Here is a 17,598-nt window from a genome sequence, read left to right as displayed (position 1 = left end):
TTTAGAGGGTTGACAAAAATCGCTAACAAATTGTTTGCCACGAATACTTTCCCAAAAAAAAGAGAAACCATAGGTGACTAACTTAAATGGGGTTTGAACTGTCGTTAAGGCAAAAAATAACCCTTGTTAAAAACCATTTTTTCTTGTAGTGTTAGCTCCACCTAGAGTGTTTTTGGGTAAGGAAGTTTCTTTTGATTGGAGTACTTTGGATAAACTATCTTTTGACCTTACCTTCTCCTTTTGGCATTCCTTCCCTGAAAGTTGCTCCTTCAAATTTGCATCAATATATAAAGCTCTGGAGCTAGCCATTTATGGATGTTGGAGGTTGAATTCGAACTTCAAATTGTTGCAAGAATAATCCATGTTCATACAACTATGTGTTGATTAAGTATGAAGCATTGATTAAGTATTTTCTTTTAAGTATTTGTAAAGTACCCTAGGTATACCCTTTATGGATGATATGTTAAACTCATATTTATTTTGCAAGTAAGAGTGGTTAGTTATGATAATACCATTTAAGGTGTTACATTAAAAAAAATACATAATTGTTTAAAAATTACTTTAAACGAATATATGACATGAGACAGGGTTGGAAGAACACATTGTGTAACACCCCTTTGTGCTACAAAGGTTTAATACGTATTTTAGTTAACTTAAAACTCTGCATTAATTGGTTTTTCTAAAAATATGAGTGATTTTTTGTGATTTAAATATAAAGTCTTATGTGCTAAATTTCATATCTCTTAAACACTATAAATAGGTGTCTAAGGAGAAAAGTTCACTAGACACAAACTATAAAAGCTCAACAAGAGTTTAATATCCAAGCCTAGAAAAAAATAGAGAAGCTAGGTGCCTATAGCTTGGATCATTGATGTGTGTCTAAAAGTAAGAAAGAAAAAGTGTTAGAGTTCTTAAGTAAACGATATTTCCACTTTTGATAGTGATTGTTAGCAAAGTTGTTACTTAGAGGTGTTTTGATGCCTTAAGGTTTTTGTCTAAGAAGAAAGGGGTGTCCCATTTAGGTTATCAAAGGTGCAAACATAATTCGTTTGTTGCTTTCTTTTCAGATTTACTAAAGTGTGAGATCCTTGGGGGATAGGTCTAGGGTCCAGAGAAGGGTGTCCTTCTAAGTTTGTTGAAGGTCCAAACATAATCAGCTCGGTCTCTATATTTTTTGACACGATGACAAAGTGTAAGATTCAAAAAATGGTGTACTAGTTAGGTTGTCAAAGGTATAAGCATAATCAACTCTATCTCTATAATAGTTTTTCTTAGCGAAAAATCTCAAGTTGAAGCTTGAGTACTAGGTGTCAATTGGGGTTGACTGAACCAATATAAAAATCACTGATGCATTCTCTTCTAACCTTTTTCTTTTATATTGTCTTTATTGCTTTGATAAATTGCTTCATTATTTTATATGCAATATATTTGAGGTTAGGGTTTGGGATAATAATAGGTGTCATTCTCACTAAATCAAATATTATTAAATATATTTGAAGGTAACTAGTTCCTTTAGGATTAGAGGTTCGGTGCGAAATCATCTTAAAAGAACTCAATCTATCCCCTCTTGAGTTGTTGAGACCACTTGATTAACTTTAATAACTTCCAACCTGGTTTAGCTCATCTCATGTTGCATCACCACACAAACCAAACCCCACATGAACCATTGGCACCGACTATTCCTCAACAATTCATGATCAAACACTAACGGAATCAAATCCCATTCCAAATTAAGAATAACCACAAAAGAAACTAATCCAAAATTTCAAACACTTATTATTCAGGTAAGTGCAAGCTAGAGATTCGTGAATTCTCCCATGAAACATGATTGCACAAGCTTTATATATAGTAGTTACTTTCCCATTGATTTCTCAAATAGAAATAAAGAGTTTCTCAAATAGAAATAAATAGGGTTAAGGAGAGCACAGTCAAAAGCAGTTACAATGAGTGAAATAACAAAATAATTAATAAATGAATATTATTATATTTACCATTGTGTCACCGTGTTTTCACCTTTTAGAAAACATTAGAACTTTTTTATCATTTTCAATTTTAACATTGGTTTTTGAAAATATTTTCAGAATAAATATTTCCTAAAACACAACCAAATACATTTTCTTTATTATTTCCTACATTCATGAAAGACATTTTCGTTAAAAAAAATATAGGGGGTGCAAAGAGGGAAACGAGGTGCGAATAACATCCCTTGACAAAAAAAAGACTAGGCCCGGCCCGTTTAAAAAATTCATTCATACACCGTATGAACACAGGAACCCTCTCTCTCTCTCTCTCTCTCTTAGTTAACTCACCCTTCCACAGTCATATCCGAAACTCTCGTTTCTCCTTAACCTTCATAATCGTACCCTGTTGTTTCATATATCCAATTCTACTTCCAAAGTTTCTCGCTGTCTCCATTCCAAATTCACTCTTTCTAATTAACCATTTTTTTTCTTTCTAATCCTTGTTTCTGTTCCATATATCAATGCATTTTCTCCATTATCGGTTCATTGATCACAAATTTCAGCCTTGGAAGCTTCAACATAGCAAATAATTCAAAAGACATGGATAATTCTCAAGATCAACCACTCCCTCCAGGTGTTCCTTCGTGGCCAAATTACGCCTTTGCCACTCCCAGTGCCCCCTACAACTTTCAACAAGGAACCCTTTCTCACTATGGTTTTTCTTCCAATGCTAAACCAACTGAACAACACGAAGAAAACAAGTCCTTCAATTCTAACCATGTTGAGATCACTGCAGTAGATGGTGCCACAGTGAGTGCTTCCAATTACTATGGAGCACAGTTAACTGGCTCGCGCGACGATATCGTTGTTGCTGCTCAGGATGCCGTGCTGCGTGAACAAGTATGATGAAGTCTTTTGTGGCATGGTTTTAAATTTCTGTCGCGGTTTTATAGTGTGATATTGTGGGAAATTGTGGACAAATGCGACCACAATTGTAGTTGTGTTGATGCTTCGGACTGTATTTTAAAACATTGATAGTTTTGTGTTTACATGTTTTGTTTGGTTGTTACTTGTTTTTCATTTGATTGTTCTGATTGGTTTGGATTTGTCTTTGCTGATAGGAAATTGCCATGCAAAATGTCATTAGGAGTCAAAGGTGTGTTTTGATTTTCGTTTTCCTTTACTTAATTATGTGGAATGCTTTCTTGAAATGTTATTGTTAGTGGTTTGGGATAGTGGGAATTATTGAATTAGATGTTTGTTTGTGTTGTGCCGTTGTAGAGAGGGAAGAACTGTGGATTCACCTACCAAGGATAATTTAGATTTGTTCTCGGAGCGTCGTGACCCCAATGCTTTGAAGGTATGAGAGTTGGAGAGTGCAATTTTGGTTTTTCTATTCATTTTTTTATTTATTATTTTTTGAAAAACAGGAGCATCTGTTGAAAATGGCCACAGAGCATAGGGCTGAAATGGCTGTGAAGCGTGGGAAAGCTGCACGTGCAGAAGGTCTGTAGTTTACTTACTTTTGCTTTTTGGACTTTAGAATGCTCAACTCTCGTGGTCTTATGTTTGTCATAAAATTATTTTTCCATACTGTTGGCCCTTTCATTTTAATGAGCATCTTTATCATAGTGAAGAAAAAATCATGTGTCTGTCTTCTTCACATAAATATGAGAACTCTAAGCTGTTGTAACAGATTCGGACATCCGAAATAACTGTGTATATGCATGTGTACTCTAGCTAGAAAGATAGTTAATATAGTTGCTAGATATTATTATCTTACAAATTTACCCTAACCTAGGGTGCATTTGGGTAAACAACTTAATTAAGTGCTTATTGAATATTTGCTTATCATGTAAGCACCTATTTATAAGTTTTTTCTATAACCAAAGAGAAAATAGGGTTAAATTGTTTCCATACAAGATGTAAGTTTATTTTATAAGCTGTCATGGCCATAGTTATTAGTATCTTACAATTCACGATTTGAATCTTGCGATTTGATACAATTTGGCTACCTACCAATGCGTATCTTAAGATGAATCTTAAAAGACTTTGTATCTTACAATACATGAATGAATCATGTGATCTTACGATTCACAAGATTCAAGGATTTGTTATTTTTTAGTTTACTTTCTCCAATTTTCATGAAAAAATTAAAAAGTTATATAAGCCTAAATTATTAAATTAAAAGAAATAGAAAGAACACCTCTAAATTTATCCTATTTGATTAATCCACTACTTTTTTTGCCGCTCACTCATTTAATGCGTGTACTCTATTTAGATATTTAATTGCTTCATTTCCATTATACTAAAATAAAGGCTTCACAAAACATCTTATGCTCCTAGAGTTATGTTTTTTCAGTTATTTATCATGAGTATGTGCTTTAATATGTTTTTGTTAGTTGCATATGCTATGTTTTATTATTGATCATGAATCTTACGATTCATGATATGATTCAATTCACGATTCAGAAAATGAGTCTTCCAATTCACGATTTGAATCCCGATTCAACAATCATGATCTTATTGAAAATAAGCCAAAAACAACTTACAAATGTATCGCAACTATTTTTCATAAGCTCTCCCAAATATTTACACAAGTACTTATCTCATAAGATGAGCCGAAATAAACTGTAAATATGTTCTTCCAAACACCTCACTAATTTTCCTATTTATACCAATAATTCCATCAAGTACTCATAACCCTATTATTGAAACAATGGTTAATATCTTTGTGCAACAAATAAAAAAATATGGTCTATCATTTTGAAGGATCACAGGACGTGAGGACATGGGTAGAATTTTTCTTGTTTTTTCCTTACCGCTAATCAATGGTTCTAGTTACTGCTGCTCTTCACTGTATAACAGATAATTCAGTTCTCTTTTGTTCATTCTTTTCCTTCCCATATATCCTGGGTGCTGAAAATATTATGCTAGGGCTTTTATACCTCATTAAACTTTGTGTACAACATTCCTAACCTTCAAACCATTGAGGAGGATGTGCTTTGACCACATTTAAGGGAAGGGAAACAAACCTTGATAAGAATTATAAGAAAAGAAGTTTTGGGTGTGGTTTTCTCATTAAAGCACGCTGTTTCCATATTTCTTTTACTTCACCCAATCACCATTATTGGTCAATTTCATCTATGATGTATTTTAATTGTAATGAATTCATATGCTTTGTTTGGGATTTTATGCATTCTGTATCAGGTAACACAGAAATAGGTAATGGATATGGTGTACCTGGTGGAGGTGCCTATTATGATGCTCCAACCCTTAAGACTACTGCAGGTAAATTTAATTCCAAAACTATTTTACTCATGCTGCAGCACTCTTTTAAACTGCAATAACTGAGCCATTGAGTATACCTTAACTTTGTTGCTTCTGGAACTATCAAGTAGGTAGCAATGCTTTCAGTCAGCCTGAATCTATTCTTGATAGATGTTCAGAACAAAAACCTCCAGCTAAAGAATTGCCTGAGTACCTCAAGCAGAGGTTGAGAGCTAGGGGTATTCTTAAAGATGATACATGTACCACAGATCTTGTAAGAATTTTGATCTTAGTTTATCTTTGTTATCATGATTCATTTTCTCTCCTCCTCCATCAGTTTATGTGTTTATTTTTGCTTTCTCAGTTTTTTTCCTCTTTAGAAGTGGGTCACTCTTAGAATTTGGGTTTGAGCCTAACTCATCCCTACAAAACCAGTTTCTAAGGTCCCCCCCCCCCCCCCCCCCCCCAACTCATTGGTATACTCTTTCTTGGCACTATCTCTAGCCGTTGTGGGACTTGGGTTTTTCCCAATACAATCCCTCACGCCCAACACTATTAGGCTTGGTGCATGAATAATATTGTGCTGCAAATTTCATTTGGGTTTGAACTATGTGATGTTCTTGCTTTTACATTATAGTATTTTCAATCTGTTCAAAATTCAAATACTTACAGGTTACCTGTTTCTGAATTTCAGAAAGGCACAGCAACTGAAGTTACAGAAAATAAAAAGTTGCCTCCAGGATGGGTGTGTATCACTTGTTATAAAAGTTTTCCTTTCAATGGAATTTTTTTTGCATATGCCTTTAGCTATTCTATAAATCTCCTTATCAGTCTTGGACTTCCTTAAATGAGATCCTAGCTTTGGAAAAAAAAAAGAATTAAGATTTGGGTGTCATAGCTGCTGCATATTTTGTCATCACTAAAATCCTGTGTATCTTTTTAATAAACAAACAAAAGGTAAAACAAGTCTTATTGACCGAAAGTTTTGGCATTTGTATTAATTATGAAAGAATAAGGACACCTTAGGCCTGGTAAATGATAAATCAGATGTTGGCTTTTGCTTTTTACCCTGATAATGAAATAATCTTTATTTAAAGTCATGACTATATTTAAAAGGTATATAGTTAATGTTATGGTATCTCTCATTATAAGTTTGAATGATGAGCTGATTTCTATTATTTCCTCTTTTCTTTAGAATTTTTAATTTTATCAATACCTTACTACTTCTAGCTCATACAAATTACTAATTTTCCATGTAGGTGGAGGCAAAAGATCCTGGAAGTGGGGCATGTTATTATTATAATGAAAGTACTGGGAAGAGTCAATGGGAAAAACCTCAAGAATCATACTTAACTGAGCAATCACCATCATCTTCGCATCTTCCAGAAAATTGGGTGGAGGCAATGGATGAAACAACAGGTTCAGCACATATAAAATATCATGTCGTTGCATCTGGTCTTTATGAGTTTTATTTATATTTCTAACATCAAAAGGAGTTTGTAATGAATGTATCGATGCTACTGGTTTAGAATTAGAGAAAGAATGATTACAAGTACTCCTAGTCTTCTATCGCTATCTCTTGATAGCCTATCTCTGTTAATACCTGTTACAATTCTTTCTAACCATCACTGGCTAATGATATCTCCCTCCAGTAACAGAAACTAGTCCAGCACAGTACACTCACGGGCCCATTTGGGGTGGTTGCGAGCTTTTGATTTTCAAATACAATTTTCAAAACAAAACGTGTTTGGCAAAAATAGAGCTGAAATGTTTTTTTTAACTCATTTTCAAAAGACTTTTACATTCATTTTCAAAACCAAGAAAAAAGGTTATGTGATTTTGGTTTTAGTTTTTTAAAAAAGCACACATTCCTTACATTTGACAATGGCCCTTTCCACCACCATAGGCACTGCCACTGCCACCACCGCCTCTGCTAGAAGCACTATGTTGTTTTTACCCAAGAGGACTATTGTTGCACCAAAGAAATGGAATGACTATGTGCTCTATCATTAGAGATTCCGTATGGTAGTGAATCATAATAATCGAATGACTCAGCTGGATTCTAGAAGGGTCATTGTTAGAATTCTGTTAGCAATGATTGAGGCTTAGATTTTATTCTGATTGTTGCTTAGGACGTATGCATGTGACGAAGCTTATATAATTCCTGTAATCTGTTGAAAGGGGTAATAATGAGAATTAAGAGAATTCCTCTCTTCTTATCTTCAATTTCTCTTGGAGGTTCTCTGACCTTGAATTCAGAGAAATACCAAACATCAGTAGTAGCAGGAGAAAACATGGATCAATGGGGTCTCACTGACCTTCTTCAATGCCTATGTCAAGGGCCATGATAAGAACCTTGGGAGAACCACATCACAGAAGCTAACTATTGTACTTACTGCCAATGTGGGACTGAAGTCCTATATCTTGCAATTGGATCCTAACATCCCATACGCTCCGCATGCTGGCTACACACTAGCCCTTTGACTAGTCCTGAGTGAACACTGCAATGCTGGTATCAACACTCATGCTGCTCCTTTGCAGCTTAGAGACTAGATGGAAAGATTTGATACCAATTGATGAGAACCTTGGGAGAACCACACCACAAGAGTTAGCCATTGTAGTTGGAAAACCCAAGACCTTATAAACCCCACACTAAATCCCATACTTCCAATATGGGAGTCAAGAACTATACCTTGCAATTGGATCCTAAGTTTGTAACAGACCACTTGGAAGTCAACCAGAAAGTTGTGTCCTTTACAAATAGGATCTAGGTCAATCATTTCAGCAGTGTTTTGAAAGCCCTCCTCTATCTTCCCATAGCTCTTGGTGCTGGAAACCGTTAAATTTATATTAATACATTAAATGGTTGATATGGACACGATTTTTGCTTTAATATAGAAAAAGAAATAACATTTTATATATTTACTGCACAGAGGACCCACAGGAAAGGCAGTATAGTGCCTGCATTGCTTTACTGAGCAAGAGCATTTGAAATCTGATGAAATAGTACATCACAACTATACTTAATATTATGGAGAAAACAATAGTTTATATTTTTCTTTTTGAGGATAAGATAAATGTTCTAATGTTTGACTTTTTATTTGTTTGGTCCTTTTGCATGTTTTTGTGTTGTCAATTAGTAAATCTACTTGATTCCTCATTCCTTGTCACTCTGTATAAACATTGCAATTTTCATAGTGACCATGTATTATATGCCATCAGGTTCAGTATATAGTTCAGTTTCTTCTCAGAGAAATAAAAAATTTTAACACATGCAAAATGATTTTTGGAGTGGTTTGTTTGTTGGGTCAGTTTACCCCCGTGTTGTTAAATGGCGGCCATGGCGGCGCCATGGCGGAGTTGCATAGCGGATTTCTTAAAAAACGCCACCGAATAGCGGTGGCGTGACAGGTTAAAGATGGCGGCGCCATGACGGATATGGCGGCGAGGCGGAAAATGGCGGAATTTGTTTTTTTTTTTGTCCGCGGTAGGAGTTGGGCTGACCCGACTCAACCCTACCCGGTAACTTAATGAAAACCATGACCCCTCCAAGCTTTCAGAACGCAGCTGCAACCCCTCGAAGCTCCAACACACAGCGCGACCTTGGAACCCAGCCACGACCCCTGCAACCAGCCACGACAGCAGCCACGTGTGACCCGCTGCACACAGCAGCCAGCAGCGACGACCCACGGCGCGAACGGCGGTGACGAGCACGGCGTGAACGACGGCAACGAGCACGGAGAAGACGATCCCAACCCACACGTAGAACATCGCGACTTATACTGGTGGGCAAAGCTTTTTTTTGGTTTTGTTTTTGCTGCTTGACACCCCTTTTTTCTGTCTGCAGCTTTTTTTTTCGTTTTTCTATTTGACACCCTCTTTTTACTTTAGACAGTCCCATTTTTAATTTTTTTTTCTATTTGACACCACAATTTTTATTTTTTTTGTTTAGTCCCCTTTTAAATGGCTGAACCATCATTCGATGCTGCTACTGCAAGTGCAACGAGGAAAAATAAGGCAGACCCAGGCTGGAAATATTGTCATTCACTGGTGGAAGGAGATACAAACACCATTGTTTGTAATTTCTGTGGAAAAATCACAAAGGGAGGAATAACCAGAGCCAAACAACACCTGATTGGGAAGTCGGGTAATGTTGCAGCTTGCAAGAAAACTCCACCAAATGTAGTCGAAGAGTTGAAGGAATATATGGCTACCAAAAAAAGTGGGACCACTTACAGTACTTCTGGCAGTGGTAATATGGCAAATATAAGAAATTTTGAATTTGGTGAACTAATTGGATGTGATGGAAGTGAAGAAGATGAGTTTGCGGACTCTTGTAATGCAGCTGCAAGTGCAAAGACAAAGTGTGGAACTAAAAAAGGACCAATGGATAAATTTTGTAAGAATCCAGAAAATGCAATCAATCGGAGAAAAATGGAGATGTTGAGGAAAATGAACATTAGAGAGTCAGTGGATAAGAATGAAGTATTAAAGGTGCATCAACATATTGCTCGCTTTTGGTATCAAGCAGGTTTGTCATTCAACCTCATTAAATTGAAAAGCTTTGAGAATATGGTTGCAGCCATTGGTCAATATGGACCACATTTGCCCATTCCTAGCTATCATGACATCAGAGTTCCACTCCTCAAGACGGAAGTTGAATATACTGAAAATTTGATGAAAGGCCATAGGGAGCAATGGGTCAAGTATGGTTGTACTATTATGTCTGATGCATGGACTGATCGGAAACAAAGATACATCATTAATTTTTTGATTAACTCTCAAGCTGGTACCATGTTTTTGAAGTCTGTTGATGGCTCTGATTTTGTAAAGACGAGTGAAAAGCTTTTTGAGTTGCTTGATGCCATTGTGGAGGAAGTTGGAGAAGAGAATGTTGTTCAAGTTGTAACCGATAATGGGAGCAACTATGTTTTAGCGGGTAAGTTGTTGGAGGAGAAAAGGAAACATATTTATTGGACTCCTTGTGCAGCTCATTGTATTGATTTGATGCTTGAAGATATTGGGAAGCTTCCCTTGATAAGGAAGACAATTAGAAGGGCAATTAATCTAGTTGGGTTTATCTATGCCCATTCAAGTACCTTAAGTTTGTTGAGAAATTTTACAAACAAGAGGGAATTGGTGAGACATGCTATTACTAGATTTGCGACTTCTTATCTAACCTTGGAAAGGCTCCACAAAGAGAAAGCAAATATTAGAAAGATGTTTACTTCTGATGAATGGACCTTGAACAAGCTATCTATGGAGCCTAAGGGAAAAGAAGCTGCAAAGGTAGTTCTCATGCCTTCTTTTTGGAATAGTGTGGTTTACACTCTTAAAGTCATGGCTCCACTTGTGAAAGTGATTCGTCTTGTGGATGATGAAAAGAAACCAGCCATGGGCTATATTTATGAAGCAATGGACAAGGCAAAAGAAACAATTATCAAGTCTTTTAACAGCAATGAAAGCAAGTACAAAGATGTGTTTGCAATCATTGATAAAAGATGGAATTGTCAGCTTTATAGGCCATTGCATGCAGCTGCCCACTTCTTAAATCCAGAGTTCTTTTATGACAACACTGACTTGGAGTTTGATTTTGAGTTCACCAATGGTTTGTTTGAGTGCATTAAGAAGTTGATTCCACAATTTGATGTGCAACAAAAAATTCTAACCGAGTTGCATCTTTACAAGATTGGTGCTGAACACTTTGGTTCTGACTTTGCAATGGCTCAAAGGAAAAGTCATTCTCCTAGTAAGAAACTTTTACCATATGACAAATACAAATACCATACTATTTTTTTATGTATTAGTGTTATAATTCAGAATTCTAACTCTGAAGTTATGCTCTTGGTTGGTAATTGGTATTGCAGCATATTGGTGGCGAATGTTTGGGTCACAAACTCCAAATTTGCAAAAGCTAGCTATTAAAAATTTTGAGTTTGACTTGCAATGCTTTAGGATGTGAAAGAAATTGGAGTGTGTTTGAGCAAGTAATTGTGACAAAACTCTAACTATACTTTTTAATTTTATTTAATTTTGATGATCAAGTTTTATTTGGAGTATATTTGAGATTGAAATCAACATTTATTTTTTATGTTGTAGATTCATTCCAAAAAAAGAAATAGGCTTGAGCACAAGAGGTTGCATGATTTGGTGTTTGTCAAATACAACCAACAATTGAAGCAAAGATATAATGCAAGAGATGAAATTGATCCAATTTCTCTTAATGATATTGATGTGTGCAATGAATGGCTCGTGGAAGAGATGGATCAAGATGATGATAATGATTTGGTATTTGAAGATGATGATGCTCTAAATTGGGCAACTGTGTATCAGGCTTCGGGGGTTGGAGAGTGTAGGATGTATACTAGGCGAAAAAAGCAAAAAACAACAAGTGTTGCTGCTGCCCAAACTTCTAAAAAACAGGCAATGGTTGTTGGATCTTCATCAAGGAAGCAAAAAGCAGTCCAAGAAAATGATGAAGATCTAGATTTTGAGGAGAATATTGATCTTGAATCTGAAGAAGAAGAAATCATGATCAATTTTGAGGCGTCTGATGGGGAAGAGGGAGAGGGAGATGATCCATTACCATATGATAACAACGAAGATGATTATGTTGGGATTGGAGAAGATGATTAGAGCCTCAACCTTTTCTTTGCACTTTGCATTATGTTTTTATCATTTTCTTATTTTGAACTCTTTAATGAGTTTATTTGGTATTGGTACTTGATTATTATATGAACTCATGAAACTTTTTTAGTTTATTTAAATGCAATCCTTTGTTTTTTTCAATTTCAATGAGTTTATATATATGTATTTTTTTCTTTTTTTGTCCGTCATGACATCCGCCATTTTCCGCTACGCCATCCGCCATATTTTTATGGCGGATTTTTGGCTTTCCGCCATGAACCGCCATCCGCCATTAACAACATTGGTTTACCCATGACTTGATTGTAGTTCTTGGTTTAAATTTCTTATCTCTTTTGCCACTGTTTTATGAATTTTATATGTTATCTTATCAATTCTTTCTTTGTATTACAGGTCATAAGTATTATTACAATACAAAAACTCATGTATCACAATGGGAGCGTCCTAATTTAGTTCAGGAAGTTGTTTCAAATCACTCAGACTTGTCTGCTGGTGGTGGGTATGATCAATCATCTAATTTTCCGCAGTGCATGGGATGCGGTGGTTGGGGTGTTGGCCTTGTTCAAGCATGGGGTTACTGCAATCATTGCACAAGGTAGAGAGTGGTTACTCTTAATATTGAGGACTTGGTTTGAGTTTTGGTTATCTTATTATGGAGAAATAATTGCTTATAATTGCCATCTTCTAAAGAGGGCTTTTGAAAGATAAGCAATTGTTTCTTCAGAAATAATCACAAACAAACATGCTATTTTGGATAATTCTTACATTGTTTTGGCTGTAAGTTTATACAGAAGTTACCTAGATCATACATTTGTTTGTTGTATGTTGAACAAGAATTGAAATATCACATCCATCATAGATGGCCAACGAGAATGATGGGGTAGGTTGATTTATGATTATAGATGACTGATTATTTCATTCGAGTGACCTCGTCTTTCCCTACATCAAGGGAAAGTGGGAGAAAAAGTAAAGTTTCATGATAAACCAAACCAGATTCAAAGGGGTGACATGCTTTAGACTTTATATCACTTATTCCATGCAATGGGGTTACACAAACATACCCAAACCTGGCTCCACTGTTGTAGCAGAAATTCTTCAAAGGATTAACCAATTACTAGTTTTGTCATTATAAGGAAAGTCATGATTCCTTTTCTTTACAACACCATTTGTGACTGAAAGATACTTGTCTTGTTCACTTGAAGTCTAGAATTGTAATTTGTTGGTTCATCTCGGAGACTGTGTAATAGGTTGCATAGTAATTGGAGCTCACTGGAAATGTGTTTTTAAATGTAAATGAAATCCACAAAAATACAATAACCACAACAATAGCCTTATCCCACACAATGAAAATGAAATCCACAAAAGTAATGTTAAATTTTTTTCTTCCAATGAGTAAATATATCATCTGCTCCATAATATATGTTTTTTCTGAATTAGCTGCAAATGTTTATCTCTCATATTTATTTTGCTTTTTATTATCAAAAAATGAAAATGCAGAGTTCTGAATCTTCCACAATGTCAATATTTGTCCTCAAGTTTGAATAATCAGCAAAGCAGTGCTGCACATCCCTGTGAAAGTTTGGATAAAAAGACTAGCAAACAGAGGTATAATTTTGTATGAAAATCTGCTGTGCTAGTGTGCTGTTAAATTCTTAACAAAAAAATTTTGCTGTTCAACTGATGTTATCTAGCTAACTTTATTGATGCCATCTTTGGGGCATGACCTCTATAATAATATAATTAAATTTCAACTTCCATATATCCATCATTATTTAGAACTTCTCTCTTTCTACATTACACTATCATGAAAAATCTACATTCTGCTTGTGATTAAAAGAACTTGTATTGTGAATATACTTTTCTGTTTTCTTCCCTTCCATATTGAGAAAATACAGTGTAGAGTTTAATAACAGAAGGTGCATTCTATGGTAAAGAATTGATGAAAATTAAAGAGAAGTGAACTTTTGAAAAGAAAACTAACATTGTTGCACTGGTATCCATTATACTTTTCAAAGAAAGAGGATTATTCAGAAATAAAAAATGCAATCTATGTCATCAAAATTAGACAACAATTGCATTACATCTAATCTTAAACTGAACTTTTTGTGGAATTATCATGTCAGAAATGATGAAAAATTATTTAATTATATTTTTGCTTCAATGGATTTCATGGAAGATTTATTGAAGAGATATCATACTGAATTATCTCATAAGATTATTCCTTGAAATCTGTAAGTTAGTCTTTATCGAAGCCATAAAGGACATATTGATCCCAATTTCTCTCTCCAGGTCCAGTTCGAAACCTCCATTTGATAAGGGAGGTAGAAAAGGGGGCAAGAAACGTACTTATGCAGAGGATGATGAGTTGGATCCCATGGATCCTAGCTCCTATTCTGATGCTCCTCGTGGTGGATGGTATGTGTGTGTGTGTGTGATGTGTGCTATATATATATATATATATATATATATAATCTTTTTAACTGATCAATTGGTCCCTTTCAAAATCCTTGTCTGATACTGAATTGCTTATAGTGATAAACTTGGTTTTCTGATAGAAAAACCTGATTAATAAACATAAATGTATGATTACTTTCAGGGTTGTGGGTCTGAAAGGTGTGCAGCCACGAGCAGCTGACACAACAGCAACAGTATGTACATTGTTTCTTCTTATTTTTCATTTTCAGAAGTTCTTATGTTCCTATCTTTTCCCTAGCTTCTTTTCTTATTGGTCCATTTGATATCTATATTTCTTTAATGCATTTTCAACCAAAAGAATTCCTTTAACCTGGTATCCGTTGATTCCTCAATACTCTGAGAAGAATTTTCTAACTCAATGAAGTTATCTACAAAAATGTATGGTGTGTGAACAATCACAAAGTCAATGAAATTGTGTTAATGAAAGATTATGTGTAGAATTGGTTGATATTGAGCTTCTATTTGATGCCAACCTAGCCTCTAGTGTCGCTAGTATCAGTGCCACGGGGTAACAGTGATTTCTGTTATGCTGAAACCATAAAATATGTCTGCCATAATTATAGTTTTGGTTTCAGTCCCGACCCTCCTAAATGAAACATAATATAAAAATTATTTCTCAATCAATTTCAGGGTCCTCTCTTTCAACAACGACCATATCCATCACCTGGAGCTGTTTTGCGAAAGAATGCTGAAATTGCTTCTCAGAAGAAGAAACCAAATTCAAATTTTACTCCCATATCCAAAAGGGGTGATGGAAGTGATGGGCTTGGTGATGCAGACTAGGACCATCTTATCGACATACATGAGCACACCTGTCTTGCTATTTTATGCCAAGTGGATGAAATGTATCAGATACATTTTAGTCTATTATTATCCATGAGATCAGGACGCATTTCATTGGCAAAACCATCTGTGTTGTACATTAATATTGTGTGACTTACTGCTAGTACTGGACAATTTGCATCACTTAAATGCTATAACCAAACGACTGGACAGAAGCCATAGTTATACGCATGACTGGAGTGGATATATTTGATGCATTCTGACAGGTGATGATAAAAGTTGCACTTGGCTTGGTAGGCATTCATGAGCAGAAACATATGATTTTTCACAATTTGAAAATTCTAGAAACTAAAGATTGGGCGAAAAAGGAAATTCTAAGCCTTCCAGCGTTGTCCGTGCTCTTTCATTTTGTTCTTATAATTATAAATGTTTTTCATTATGGTACTGTGGGATTTTATGATGGGAGATATATGTAGTCCGGATCTTTTTCGCTTTCTTTTAGTACCTGTGTACCCTATTTTCTCTAGGAACTTGGAGCATTTGGTTTAGAGTATCAGATTTCATGTGGTGTTTTATTTATAAAAGAATGTTATACATCAGTTTTGTGGGAATAATAGCCCTTTCATGAGATTATGCGAACTTGACACATCGTGGTTAATGGTAGGGATTTCTAACTGCTTAGAGAATGATTTGTGTGATGTTTCTTTTATATTTACAAACAAATGTTAAAATTATGTGGGTTTTTTTTATTTATTAAGGTTTAAATGATCATTTGGTTCCTATACGTTATACCTATTTAGGAACTAGTCCCCAAATGAAATAAATATGCGTTTTAGTTTTTATATGCCTTTTATTAATACACATCGGTCTTTGTGTTGCTTAACTCTGAATGGAATAATGATTGGGGTAGTCGACAGATTGTGATGTGGTTAAATCCATGCATATGAATAGTGATTGAGTTGGTTGAAACCTTTGGAGTCTAGTGAATCTCTAGGGACTTCTTATTTGATAGCGTAAGGTCAATCTCTCCCATTGTGTTCTTGAACCCTCTGTTTTCTAAGACCTTATGTTGACCTTTTCTCCTCTCCTGAACCTGTGGTGGTGGACGATTCTTTCAACCCAAGTTGTTGAAAATTTAACAATGGTGCACTTTGTCAATTATTTTTGTGTAGTTGTTAGTGTTGACCGTGTTTTTAATAATGTTTGTTGTGTTCTTAAACCATAGCTGCCATTTTTGGAAGAAACCAACGAAGAGGCAAAGGGAGTGGTCATCGTATGTGTGTTGGGGGAGGTAGGGGGGCTAACGTATACATTAAATGAATGTAATATAGATGAATGGTCCTTGCAATTGTAAAGTTAAAGGCTGACTTACATATGCTAAGAGTTATAGTGATTGTATGATCACACGAAATGAGTAGTTAAAGTAGTTGTTGACACAATGAGAACTAATAAGCATCTATTAATCTAGTCATGTAAAATATAAGACAAGACTATTGTGCTAATGGTTGTGTCAAAAACATATCATCTAAAAGGATGGCAAAAGAAAAGTGGAAGACAATTTTGCGAAGCTGTGCATTAAATTATGAGACTGATAATGAAGTGACTAATTAATCTAAGGTCTAGTGTGTTGTTATTGACTAATACACCAACAGATGGTACTGGACATGTGTTTTTGTGATTTTACATGTGTCTTGATGGTGTGAATGACAAAACACTAAAATTTTGAGATTTAGACACAGATTAAAGAAGAAGAAAATTATAACAAAAGTTGTAACAACTCCTACAAAGATAATACACTATCTTGTCCACCTCTTTCCTACAGAACATTTTCTATACGAATTTTACATAATAATTGCTCCTAAAAACTTAATAAATGCTTATCATCTATCATACTTGAAATAATTTCTCCTAAACTACATAACTGAATCTAATAAAACAATACACATAGTAAATAATGTGTAATTACTTCTAATTTATCAATAACTATCATAACTGCCCTAATCCCATCATTACTGACTCATGAAAAATCAAAAAACTTGGTTCTTCCTCATTATCTTTTTTTTTTGCTTGATCATCAATTACTTCGCCATTTTTATTTAGGGTTTTATCATCTCCCAAAATTACTTATCATAATTGTTTCTTTGCTAGTTGATGTAAGGAATGAAACTTTTCTCCACACCTGAAACACAATCCTTTGTTTCTTCTATCTATCACTTCTTAATATGTTAGGCCCCACTCAAAGTGATTTCTCGTTTTTAATTTTGAAATTTTTAAAAATCAAAATCAATTTTGAGTTTCAGTTTATTCTTTGATTTTAGTTTTTAAAAAGATGTTACAAATTGAAGATAAATAAAATGAATCAATGGTTTTATCTTATCTCACTCTACTATGAATAATGGCAACGACAAAGGTAGTAGGGTGGGAGTGGCGGCAGTGATATGGTGGTGATGTAAATGGCGGTGAC

The 17,598-nt window shown here is 35.0% G+C and overlaps 2 protein-coding genes across 3 annotated transcripts; both read left to right on the top strand.

The window, feature by feature from the left end:
- The first annotated feature begins 2,287 nt into the window (after positions 1–2,287).
- LOC114391409 lies at positions 2,288–15,778 on the top strand. 2 transcript variants are annotated; one of them, XM_028352417.1, is made up of 13 exons: positions 2,288–2,861; positions 3,083–3,117; positions 3,243–3,321; positions 3,392–3,467; positions 5,172–5,252; positions 5,360–5,505; positions 5,926–5,976; positions 6,491–6,650; positions 12,270–12,471; positions 13,374–13,481; positions 14,166–14,291; positions 14,473–14,524; positions 14,982–15,778. In XM_028352417.1, the coding sequence occupies exons 1-13, from the start codon at positions 2,562–2,564 to the stop codon at positions 15,132–15,134; spliced, it is 1,569 nt and encodes a 522-aa protein (XP_028208218.1). In that variant the 5' UTR covers positions 2,288–2,561; the 3' UTR covers positions 15,135–15,778. The 2 variants fall into 2 exon arrangements, with proteins under 2 accessions (XP_028208218.1, XP_028208224.1); XM_028352423.1 differs by having other exon boundaries at positions 2,289–2,861; positions 5,363–5,505.
- Positions 6,661–12,263, top strand: LOC114391400. Its single transcript, XM_028352406.1, has 2 exons — positions 6,661–11,218; positions 11,331–12,263. Exon 1 carries the CDS (start codon positions 9,195–9,197, stop codon positions 11,154–11,156), a length of 1,962 nt encoding a protein of 653 aa, XP_028208207.1. The 5' UTR covers positions 6,661–9,194; the 3' UTR covers positions 11,157–11,218; positions 11,331–12,263.
- Positions 15,779–17,598: the final 1,820 nt, after the last annotated feature.

The sequence above is a fragment of the Glycine soja genome, chromosome 2 (genome assembly GCF_004193775.1).
Source record: "Glycine soja cultivar W05 chromosome 2, ASM419377v2, whole genome shotgun sequence".
NCBI classification, from domain to species: domain Eukaryota; kingdom Viridiplantae; phylum Streptophyta; class Magnoliopsida; order Fabales; family Fabaceae; genus Glycine; species Glycine soja.
The sequence above is the reverse complement of the archived record's forward strand: the minus strand, read 5'-3'. Positions and strand labels throughout refer to the sequence as shown.